Source organism: Apium graveolens, chromosome 8, assembly GCF_009905375.1.
Source record: "Apium graveolens cultivar Ventura chromosome 8, ASM990537v1, whole genome shotgun sequence".
In the NCBI taxonomy this organism is placed as follows: Eukaryota; Viridiplantae; Streptophyta; class Magnoliopsida; order Apiales; family Apiaceae; genus Apium; species Apium graveolens.
Genome location: NC_133654.1, coordinates 10,594,169 through 10,605,700, shown reverse-complemented (window position 1 = coordinate 10,605,700; position 11,532 = coordinate 10,594,169). Strand labels below are relative to the sequence as shown.

General features: G+C 33.2%; 1 protein-coding gene across 1 annotated transcript; it reads right to left on the bottom strand.

The window, feature by feature from the left end:
• Positions 1-8,072: 8,072 nt before the first annotated feature.
• LOC141679274 (zinc finger BED domain-containing protein RICESLEEPER 2-like) lies at positions 8,073-9,269 on the bottom strand. The gene has a single exon (XM_074485777.1). The coding sequence runs from the start codon at positions 9,267-9,269 to the stop codon at positions 8,073-8,075; it is 1,197 nt and encodes a 398-aa protein (XP_074341878.1).
• Positions 9,270-11,532: the final 2,263 nt, after the last annotated feature.

Here is an 11,532-nt window from a genome sequence, read left to right as displayed (position 1 = left end):
ACTGATTCAAAATAAGATAATTGACAAGTGTGCATGTGTTATTTACACAAGATATGCAAATCATAATTGATTGCATATGAGTGATCTGATCATTACGAGAAGTAATGACAAATGGATCATCTCTTGAAATCTTCATGAGATTGAAAAGTTTCGATTTGAAGATTACAATCTTCATGACTTTAAAAGTCTTAGATGGTACATGTCATATGTTGGTGTTGTGAATCTTGAAGAGATCAACGAAGCTAAAAGTTGTCATAGCTAGAATGGATTTATATTTGTCCAAGTGTAGATGAACAAGGATCTCTCAAGAAGGATTGCAAGTCTGTTATATTTTTTTTAAATTGTACAAAATCAGACATAGGCTACATAGTTGGTAAACTAGGTTGATGCACGATTACAATGAAAATTGGTCACTTGGAAGTGATTGCTATGAGATTTAAGGTTTATGATATTTGCTCGTGAGCTTGGACTACAATACAAAAGATATCTAATTGTACTATGTGAACATAGTATGTAAATTAATTATTTGAGTTTAAGAACTTAAAAGTCATTCGAGAATACATTTCACACTTAGCAGTCGTGTCATGGAAATCCTAAACTTAGCTCGATTCATGATTGAAATATGAGTCTGGTGCATAAAATAAATGCAGTTAAAAGGCTGAATAGCCACTTTATAAGGATATTCCTAAATAACAAGGAAAATGTGCCTTCAATATGCATATATTGTGTAATCAATCTGCAAATTGGGAGATCACGTTATTGTGTATGAAATGGTATGTCTTATATTTATGATGAGGATATAATACCATCAACGAGAATTATCATAATTGACTATATAAAGTCAAATGATAATGTTTGGATCCACTAACCAGATGGTTAAACTGAGAGAATCTGTTTAAGCCATGGGAGTCTAAACAGACCGAGAGATAGTTGTAAAATCATCGAAAGAAATGGGCCTTACCTATTGCGTAACGGCGTCATGATGGACACCCAACCTTGCTGACTGGAGATCCCAAGAACTTGGTTCAATGGGACAACTAAATCATGATGACCAAATCACTGTGGAGGTAACCCCTGGCCTATTTCTATGATGATGAAACAGTGAGACCCGTAAGGTACGAGGTTAAACTTTATGCTTTTAATGATCTTTGACGAATACAAGGATTTCAAGTTTGAATACATAATATTCGGTTGAGTAAACATGGGTTATTCTATAAGATAATGATCACCTATGTAAGAGAGAAGTATGGTCGCTTCAAAGGAGAACTGCGATGCACAATTCTTTAGAAACTCTTACAGAACCAGGACGATGTTCCAAGGAAAAAATAGACATAATCATGAGAACGGAAGGAGTCAGGAAAGATATAGTGATGAGTATATCATCATTTACATAAACGGTCAAACAGTTCAAAGACATCACGTCATACTGTCTACCAGCAAAGTTGATATACTTATTTGAGCGATGGTTTAAGGAGCATTCCCTACCTATCGTATGCTATATCTGACCACCGAAACTATCACCAAGTCAAGCTCCGCGTCTGTCTGTCTATGTGGTGCATGCTACTGGACCATCAATCTTATTTTTGGGGGATTGTTGGACAAACTTAATATTTTAGACTAAGTTATGAATCATTTTGAGACCTCTATATGAGTGAGACACATTATGTGTTAGTGGTGTGTATTTATTGGAACGTATTCTCCTCACTGAGTGGATTCCAACGCATATTTACACGCTCAAAATTAGTTAAAGGTGAATGAGAACTGATGTTCCAAAGTTTTACCTTTTGATATGAAATGTGGTTTTGTACCACATCGAGAGTAACATAAACATATTCATTAGTTTTTCTTATAAATACCATGTATCACATCGAAAAGAAAAACAAGTCCTTTCAAGCCCCTCTTTATAAATAGAGTCTTATGTCACCAATTTTATTAAGTCGAGGAAATAAGAGTCATCTCTTTCATTCTCGGTGTCTCCAGTCTTAAATTTTCCCAATATTCTGGTGATAGTTCTCGGGCTCAGTTTAAATTCGCTGAGAGTATATTTGATTTATCGATTATACTAGTGCACTACAAGAAAATTGTTCATATACATCAGTTTTTGGCCGATGTTTATGCTGTTTAGCAACCGATGTTGATGTCGATGATGTCTATTCTAGACATCGGCCATAACCCGATATCTTTACTGGCTTAAACATCATTTCTGGAAAAAAATTGATGTCCATGCATTGTTTTCTTACAAAAAATGTTAGAAATAAATAATTTAATAAATAAATTACACCTATTACAACAGATTAAACGTATAATGAACTATGTTTTTTTCACATAGACATCGAATATTTTCATTTGGGTGATGTAAAATCAGATATTAAACATCGATTTATTTATTGAAAGGTTATGTCTATATGCCAATATAGACATCAGTTTTATCCCAAACAAAGTGATGTCTATGTTCAATTTAGATATCAGTTATTTCTAAAAGCGATGTACATTAAATTTTTTGACATCAATTTTTCTTCTTTAAAAGTGATGTCTATATTTTCACATAGATATCAGTTTTATCTCACAAAAACTGATTTGCATTTTATTGGTTGACATCAATTTTTACACAATAAAAGTGATGTATATTTAGTTATTACCCTACTTACACAATACAAAAATCAAATTATTTTTAGACCAAAATAACAACCAAAAATGAATTCAATATTAATAAAAACGTCCCTAAAGTCTCAATCATATCAAGAATTCCTCTAAAAAGGTTCACAAGAAATTGTGGTTCTCTGTTTTATAATTTAACAAAGACAGGCTTCAAATCATTCAACCCAGTCTGTAAACTGCTAGCAGAGTGGCTAATAGAATTCTTTACCACTACCAATTCTGCAAAATCTGATGCCTTCAGCAGCAACTTCAACAGAACAGATACTTCTCGGGAGAAGGCAGAGTACCACCGCGAAAAACTTTTCAATATTCTGCTAATATGCTTATTAGGACATGAAGTAAATTTAGTAACAAATGTTAAGTGACCGCCTTAAGTAGTCTACAATTTACCAATATGCTATATAGTTTCAAGCTAGCAATTCCACAATAAAATAATGCATATTTATGCTACGTGAATCCAAGTAGGATGTAAAAGCAACCTCACATGATTAAAATTTTCATTGAATAGGGCTTATTCTAGAATATATATATAAAATAAGTCTCTGAATGGCTTTCTATTAATTATTATGCATCAATATCTCATTAACCAATTAAAACTTAAGACATGCAAGGAAATAAATAAATTACACAAAATGTTATCTATAAACGCAAGGGAAATAGAAAAATTAAACAAATAACCAATCAAATTAAGTCATTGATCAAGTTGATTTAAATCTATTAATGTAATATACAACCAAAACTTAATGTCCCTTTCCGACGAAGGTACAACTATAGAGGTTACATAATCACAGGTTTGAGCTTTAGCCAGCCTAATATTCACTAGCCTTATCTCAGGTAGTGAGTTAAGTTTCATCACTTTGATTTCCCCTTCAACTACTTAACTATAGCATACTGATTTTTTCTATTAGATCTTCTTCTATTTACATGCAAACCTTGTCAAATGGAGGGACCATGTTTGCAATGTTTCGGATTATAAAGGCTCCACCTGGCAGAAAATTGAGGATATGATATGGGCAAACTCGAGAGTCTGAGCTGGCAAACACCAAAAACTACAGGACGGTAGATACATAATACACAATTAGGATCACAACATGGTTTAGTAACAAAAAAAACTTTGTTACGAGGCAGTAATCACACTAAGATATTTTGAGCGGCATGTATATACTAACCTTTGGGTTCTGTCCCTTGGCAAGCTCACCAAACAAATCCGGATTCTTTCTGCAAAAAGAGGTAGGGCATGAATCCAATTAGAATTCTGTAATCAAAGAAACTACATTGCCGTCCAATGATTTTATTATAACAAAAAATTGATCAATAAACAACTGTCCACATTATCAAATGCAATCAAACATCAGCTCATTCATCTTCATTTGTTTTCAGGAGATAAAAATAAGACACCTAATAAACAGCATCCCTCTGAAATTACCGTTAAACCGGTTAAAAAATGTTGTTTTGTGCGATAGTCAGGTATCTACATGTTATCTGGTAGATCAGGGCCTTTAAGGTAAAGTAATCATGACTGTCACTCAGGGTCAAATGTATAACACCAATCTTCCAACATATAAAAATGCTGTTGGAATCTTGTAGAATGAAGATATAACAAAATGCAAGAATACAATTTAGAAATCTACTTTAGACTTTAGTATACTTTACCAGCACCATTAGTCAGACATAAACTATACAAAATGATAATTATAGGAAGCAGTACTTATATAAACAAACGACATATTAATATTCAATAAAACCCTTTAACAAAATTTAGTAACTCGAAAGTAACTCAAGTACCTGGACAAAATTATTCGACTGAACAGCTTTCCTCTCATCTACAACCTTAAAAACAAACAAATCCATAAATTTGCATTTACCCAATTTCCACAACCATATAACAAGATTCAAATAAAAACCAAACTACTTACCAGATTTAAACACCCGGGGAATCGCAATAAAGACAACTGACAAGAAACCCATCATCAATATAAGTATTATTATCTCCATATGCTCCTTGCACACAAATAAAAACCTAATTTACAAAAATCATAAAAGAAAAATCAAAGAAAATTACAAATTTACAGAAAAAACACCCAAATTACCAAAATCTTTAAATCTTTTACTCAAACTACGTCCTGTGTACAACAAATTAAAAAGTATTAGTAAATTCAAAAGATATTGAATTAATAAAACAATTAGTGTTTCGATTTAAAAAAACCCAATTTATAAAATTAGGGTTTTGATTTCAAAAACCCTCAATTTATAAAACTGGTCTTTCGAGAAGACCATTTCAATTCAAATACAAAGATAACTTACCAGAGTTCGAAACTTAACATAGATAATTAACAAAGTATGAGATGAGTTGAGTTGAGAGAGATGTAAGCGGAGTAGAGATGGTGAGATGATGAGACGGTGAACGGAGTTCATAGAGATGGTGAGCAGGGAGAGAGGGGTTGGAGAGAGGGTTCGAGAGAGAATGAAGGGGTTCGAGAGAGAGGCCGTTTTTATTTTTTAATTGGGTGAAGATAGATGAAGAGAGATGGGGAGGAAGGGGGACAAAAAATTGGTTACACTAAACAATATATTGCCTTTAACAACACCCAAAAAAGTATAAAAATGACCAAAAAGTGTTACCTAAAGCAAAAAATTGGGCTATGGTTACACTTTTTGAAAATTTAGTGGTGTTGGATTTGCTCGTGCTACAATAGGGGTCTATGGTAACAGTTTTTGAACCTTTGGTAACGTAGGTAAAAATGTAACCATAGACCCCTTATGGTTACATTTTCAATATCTATAGTAACACAAATCACGTGTAACCACAGTTAACACTTTAAAGATTTAATAATATTGAAAGATATGTTGCAATAATCTCTTTTGCACGATCATATTTGCTATTGTAACACTACATGATGAAACTGTTCAATCTTTTGGTAACATTTTTTTATCTTATTGTAACATTCCATTTTTAACACTTGTATTTATTGTAACACTTTTTCCCATTTTTACCAACATAAAAATACCTAATGATTACACTTTTTAATTTTCTAAATCTACTTGCAATATTAAAATCTTGAATACATATTTAACTTCAAAATTGTAAACCAAAGTATAAATTCAAAAAATACAAAATTCCAACTCAACCCAAATAAACAAAATTCTAAATTTATCTAAAGCCTACAACTATTTTATCATAGTTCTAGTTAAATAAAGTATCAACCAAAATAAAACTAATTTAATAATCAAGACCATAGAGACACAGCTCCAAAAATAATTATCTAATAATTAAAAATATTATTTCAAGACACTCGTGCAATCTTCAAACAAAATCGATCCTCAAACTAAATCCAGTGCAATCCTCAAACAAATCCAAAGTTGAACCATCGCTAAGCACCTGAAATTGTAATAAAACATTCTAAAAGAAATAATGCTTCAAAAGTTTACTTACATTCAGAATGATTATCATCACTGACACGATCAAATTTAATCTAAAAATTAGAATATTGAATTATGTAAATATACTAATAGAATAAGCACCGCGCACTTTACAAGTTTATAATTATCGAGAGTAGCCTACAATACCAAACACTAATAAAATAAAACAATACGTGATGCACAGTATGAAAGTCAGATTTATAACATGATTCCCTTTTATCTTTAAAAACAATGTGTGCTAGAAGGGTCCAAAAATGCCCACTAGCACAATCATTTGCATGTAGAGTTAATTAGGGCTGTTCACGAATAGAGTTGTTCGTGAACAAGCTCGGGCTCGGCTCGATAAAAGCTCGGTTCGGCTCGGTTCGTTAAGAACTTGAGCTCGAGCTCGAACACATAAATCTGTTCATTAAGAAAACGAGCTCGAGCCGAGTTTTGGGTATGTTCGGCTCGAGCTCGGATCGAGCTCGTTCGGCTCAAGCTCGGCTCGGTAAAACTCGAAAAAATGTAATATTTTCAGAATATTTTAATAATACATTGCCCTGTTTCTATTTTTTTTATGAAAACCATTACAAATTTGAATAAAGGTCTCAAGCAGCTGCCAAAAAGATATACAAAATTTTCCGACTATCAACATTCTTTCGATGCTTTTAGATTACATTACAAAAAAATTAAAACCAAAATAAACTTTCATAGCAAGTTGCAGCAGCTTGATCCCAACTCCAACATGAACTTCATCAACCTGTGCATAATTTGAAAATCAAATAAATAAAAAATAATTTATAAACTAGAATAAACTGGATCAAATAATTAAAGTATGGTTAAACAAATTAAAAAAAAATAGGGTGCTTGTAAAGTATCATCTAGCTAGTAGAAACTAACTAGGAAACTAACTAAGTGTTGGAATCACCTCCAGAAGTATGAAAGCTATTATTTTGACTTTAAGAATAATGGTGATACTGGATCTACTTTCTATAGGGGAAACAATCTGAAGTTTCAGTTTCATAGTAGTGGTAATTTTCCAAAAGTATGCGTTCTGTCTCCTGCCAATCTTTCAACGAGTAAGTTCACAAGTTTTGTCCCTTCTAACTATATATATAAAAACCGAAGACATGAAATTATGTTTCTTCTTAGAAAAGCTAATATGTAGAGCTAATTAAGATAGTTCTAATTGATAAAGTAGTGCTTTCTTTTCAAATGCAGAAAGGAAGAAGCCGATGTTGATTATTGTCATTGTTGTGGTATTCTCCCTTACTACACTGCTTCTCTCTAGGGATAATTAAATCCAAAAGAAAAATACTGATAAGCTACTGACCTTTTGTTCCTCAGCCATAATGCTAGAAAGCTCCTAATAAGCAATATACAAAAGATATGCCCCCTGTAGGAATAAATAAACAAATGTAAAGCCACCAAGTTAGTGCAGTGGCTGAGATAAAGAAGCAAAAAATAACAGACCTATTATAGGTGATCAAATATAGCACGAGCAAAAAATAAAATGCTACATAACCTTATCCTTAAATCTAAATTTATATTGATATCCTTTTCCTCCTCCTGTGAACATTTGAAAAGGTCAAATGGAAGCATGTTAGACTAAAAACATGTTTATTCTTCATTCAAACTCATTTAAATTATAAGGAATACATGTTCACCTGTTTCAATTTTTTCAGTCCATACAATTCACGAACCCAGTCTGCTCCGCACAACAAAACTTCTACTGTTCCGGGTTTTAAACAAGAGCGATGTGGTTCAATCACTCTACCACCAGCGCTGAAGGTTGACTCTGAAGCTACCGTGCTAATAGGAATACTCAACACATCAGATGCCATTTTGGACAAAATTGGATATTTTGCTGAGTTTCCTTTCCACCAAGCAAGAACATCAAATTTTGAACTTGGAGCTATAATTTTCTCACTCAAATACTCCTCCAATTCTGACTTTGTAGGCTCAAGTATACCGCCACTCTCTCGAATAAAACTCTCGTAATCATTGATCCCTTAAGGTGTTTCACTTTGTTCAATAATAAAATTAGCATCAGAAGAAGACACCCCAGATTCATTCCTTTCTTTATTAGCATCCTTTTCTTCCCTGCAATACTCAAAATACAAATCATTCAAGGCATTCAATAAATAAGACATATTTATTTCAGCATCACTTGCAATCGGATAAAGAGTAGGAAAACAAAAAGCTGAAAGTTTCATTTTAAACCGCGGATCCATGATGGCACCAATTGACATTACCAAGTTAGTTTCCCCCCAATATTTCTCAAATTTCAATTCCATTTTTCGCGCCATCTCTCGAACATGCATATTTGGATCGATGGCCTTTCTGTCTATTATATGCTTGACCCTTCTTATCTCTGATAAAAACAAATTCGAAGTTGAATAACCTGTTCCGGAAACAACCTTCGTGACATCAGAAAATACCTTAAGGAAGGAGCACACTCCTTCAACTTGCTCCCAATCCTCCGCACCTGGTACATACTCTTTAAAACCTTGATCAGATGTGCTATATATAAGAAAAACATTCTTGAACTGAATAGCACATTCCAGCATATTATATGTTGAATTCCAGCGTGTAGGAACATCCAGAATCAGCTTCTTACATTTCAAACCTAATGACTTAGAAATTTCAGCAAACTTAATTCTGCGACTTTCCGAGGCTGCTATATACTTAACCCCATCCCTAACTTTATCAACTATATCTTCAGTTGGGTTTAAACCATCTTGCACACATAAGTTCAATATGTGTGCGCAACAACGAGCGTGAAACATCTTTCCCTCAATAGACAATGACCTTCTAATACTAAAAGTTTGTTTTAAATACCGTAAAGCGACATCATTCGCAGCTGCATTATCTACCGTCAATGTCCCAATTTTATCAATAATCTCCCATTCATCCAAACACTTAAACAAAGCTTCTGAAATTATAAATCCGCTATGTGGGGGAGGGACATTACAAAAATTAAGGACCCTCATGTTCAAATTCCAATTGGAATCAATCCAATGACCCGTGACAACCATATAACCAATTTTCTGATGTGAGGAAATCCACATATCAGTCGTTATATTAATCTTTCTAATATATTTAAACATTTCTCTTAATTTATTTTTCTCAATTTCATAAGTACTGAAACAATCTTTCCTAACAGCATGCCTACTAATTTTCTCCCAAAACGGAGTAGCTGTTCGCATAACTTTATCAAACATAAAACTCTTGACATGTCTAAACGGTAATTCATTTACTAAAATATAATGAGAAATAATTTTTCTCATTTCAACATGATCATACTTGAAATTACCGACTGTTACCTCTGATGATTTCGCATCGATTGGCTGAAACTGAAGTAATGCTTGACTTGTCTGTCCATTTTCTTTCCGACATTTGTCAACATGCCTGTTTAAAGTAGTTGTGCACCCTGTTGGGTCACATTTGATCCTTTTCTTGCAAAATTTACAAATGGCGATCGTCTGATTGTTTTCTTCGACCGTGTCCAAATATGGCCAGCAACGGGATGTCTTTTTCCTCGGCTTCTTTTGGTAAGGCTGAGACTGTTGAGTTTCAAGGCTGCCACTTTTTCTTTTTCTTGAAATTTCTTCTTGCTCAGTCATTTCAAGAAGTTGTTCGGATTGGTCGTTGTTATCACCATTTTCACCAGCATCTTCAGATTCTATATCATCGCCAAGACTTCTTACTTGTTCAAATTCTGCATTTTCCGGAATAATTTCAATTTGATTCTTCTTTTTTCTGGAAGGAGCCATTACAAATCTGCAACACAATGGAACAATGTTAGGATTAGAATTCAACAACAAATCTGTAAAAAATTTATGTAACACTATTTCTATGTAACAGAGAAATTAACAATATAGTAGGAGTCAGCAACACAATAGCAGTTGAAAAGGAAGACTGAGAACCTTCATGCTTTCTAAATTCAGCACAAACCAATATGATTGTAGATACATACAAGATTACACTTTTGCAGTGAAAAGGTAACAAAAGTGTAAGATTTGTAATTCCTGTAAATATAGAATTTTCTTTCCCAGACAGAAAAACAATCTTACCAAGAGACGCACGCAGCAAATACATTCGATAACTTCAATTACTACCTTTAAACATCATAAATGTCTCTGTTCCATATAGTTTTATTGAATATATAATAAAACTACTCTATCCCATCTTGACAATATCGGGATGACACCTACTAATCTTTATCAAATAAAAATTAAATGACCTGTTTTACAGCCTGGTTGCATAAAGGTCCTATAATTTCAGGTTGAAGGTAATTTCTTGAGCCAGGAAAAAAAGAAATGGCCTAAGCCCTAAGGTTTATGTTAACAAGTATAAGATTTTTAGCTTCCCTATCGACCATAAACGTATAAAAGAAATGGACAGTATCATATCTCCCATGACTTCTATATTTGAATGTTTCATAGTCTTCTCCTAATATTCCAAAACTCAATTATAAAAACTACAAAAACCACACTATAATCCATCTAAAATCACGGCACACTGGAATACTTTACCAGAAGAATTGCTACATACACCCAGAATAACCAAACCAACCCACTTAACTTTAACTTAATTTGTGGGGTGTAAACTAAGCAAGAAAATACAATAAATTGATCCAGATAAAGCTAAATAGCTAAACATAAAGCTAAATACTTAAACAGTTAAAACAACAAAATGAAAAATCATCTCAAACATAATCCAAAACTAAACAAAATGAGAACATTACCGGGAATCTCAGATTTGGGAATTCAGGGAATTTAGGGATTTAAGTCGTATGGGAGGAGAAAGTAAAGAAAATGACGATGATGAGAGAGGCGGGGAGCCAGAGAGATAGGATTGAGAGAAACAAACATAATTTAGGTTAGGTTTTTTATAATTTGGGCTGGGCTTAAATATGGGCTGGACTTCAATTAGTTGATGTGGGTTAAAAATGTTTGATTAATTGGTTACGGCTCGCGCTCGGCTCGGCTCGTATTTGTTCGCGATTGTTCGCGAACAAGCTCGTGTTCGGCTCGTTAGTTAACGAGCTCGAGCTCGAACACGTATTTTTGTTCGATAAGAAAGCTCGGCTCGGCTCGGTTCGTCAGAAAAAAAATGAAAGCTCGGCTCGTTTATGTTAAAACTCGACTCGGCTCGGTTCGTGAACAGCCCTAGAGTTAATATTATACATTTTATTTAAAAAATGTTATTTAGCTACTAATAATATGAAATAATATCAATAACTATAACATTACGAATTTTACGTACACATTTGACACAAAACCAAATAAGCATTTTAATGGCTAATTATCATAAATATAACTAAACACGTCAATATTAAAATTAAGCTTGTAGGAGCATTTATGCAAGTTTTAACAATTTTCTATTATTATTAATGTATAAAAAACATATAAGATAATGACATTAAGATGTTTTGTACTACACTTTTAATAGCATAGAAGCACTATA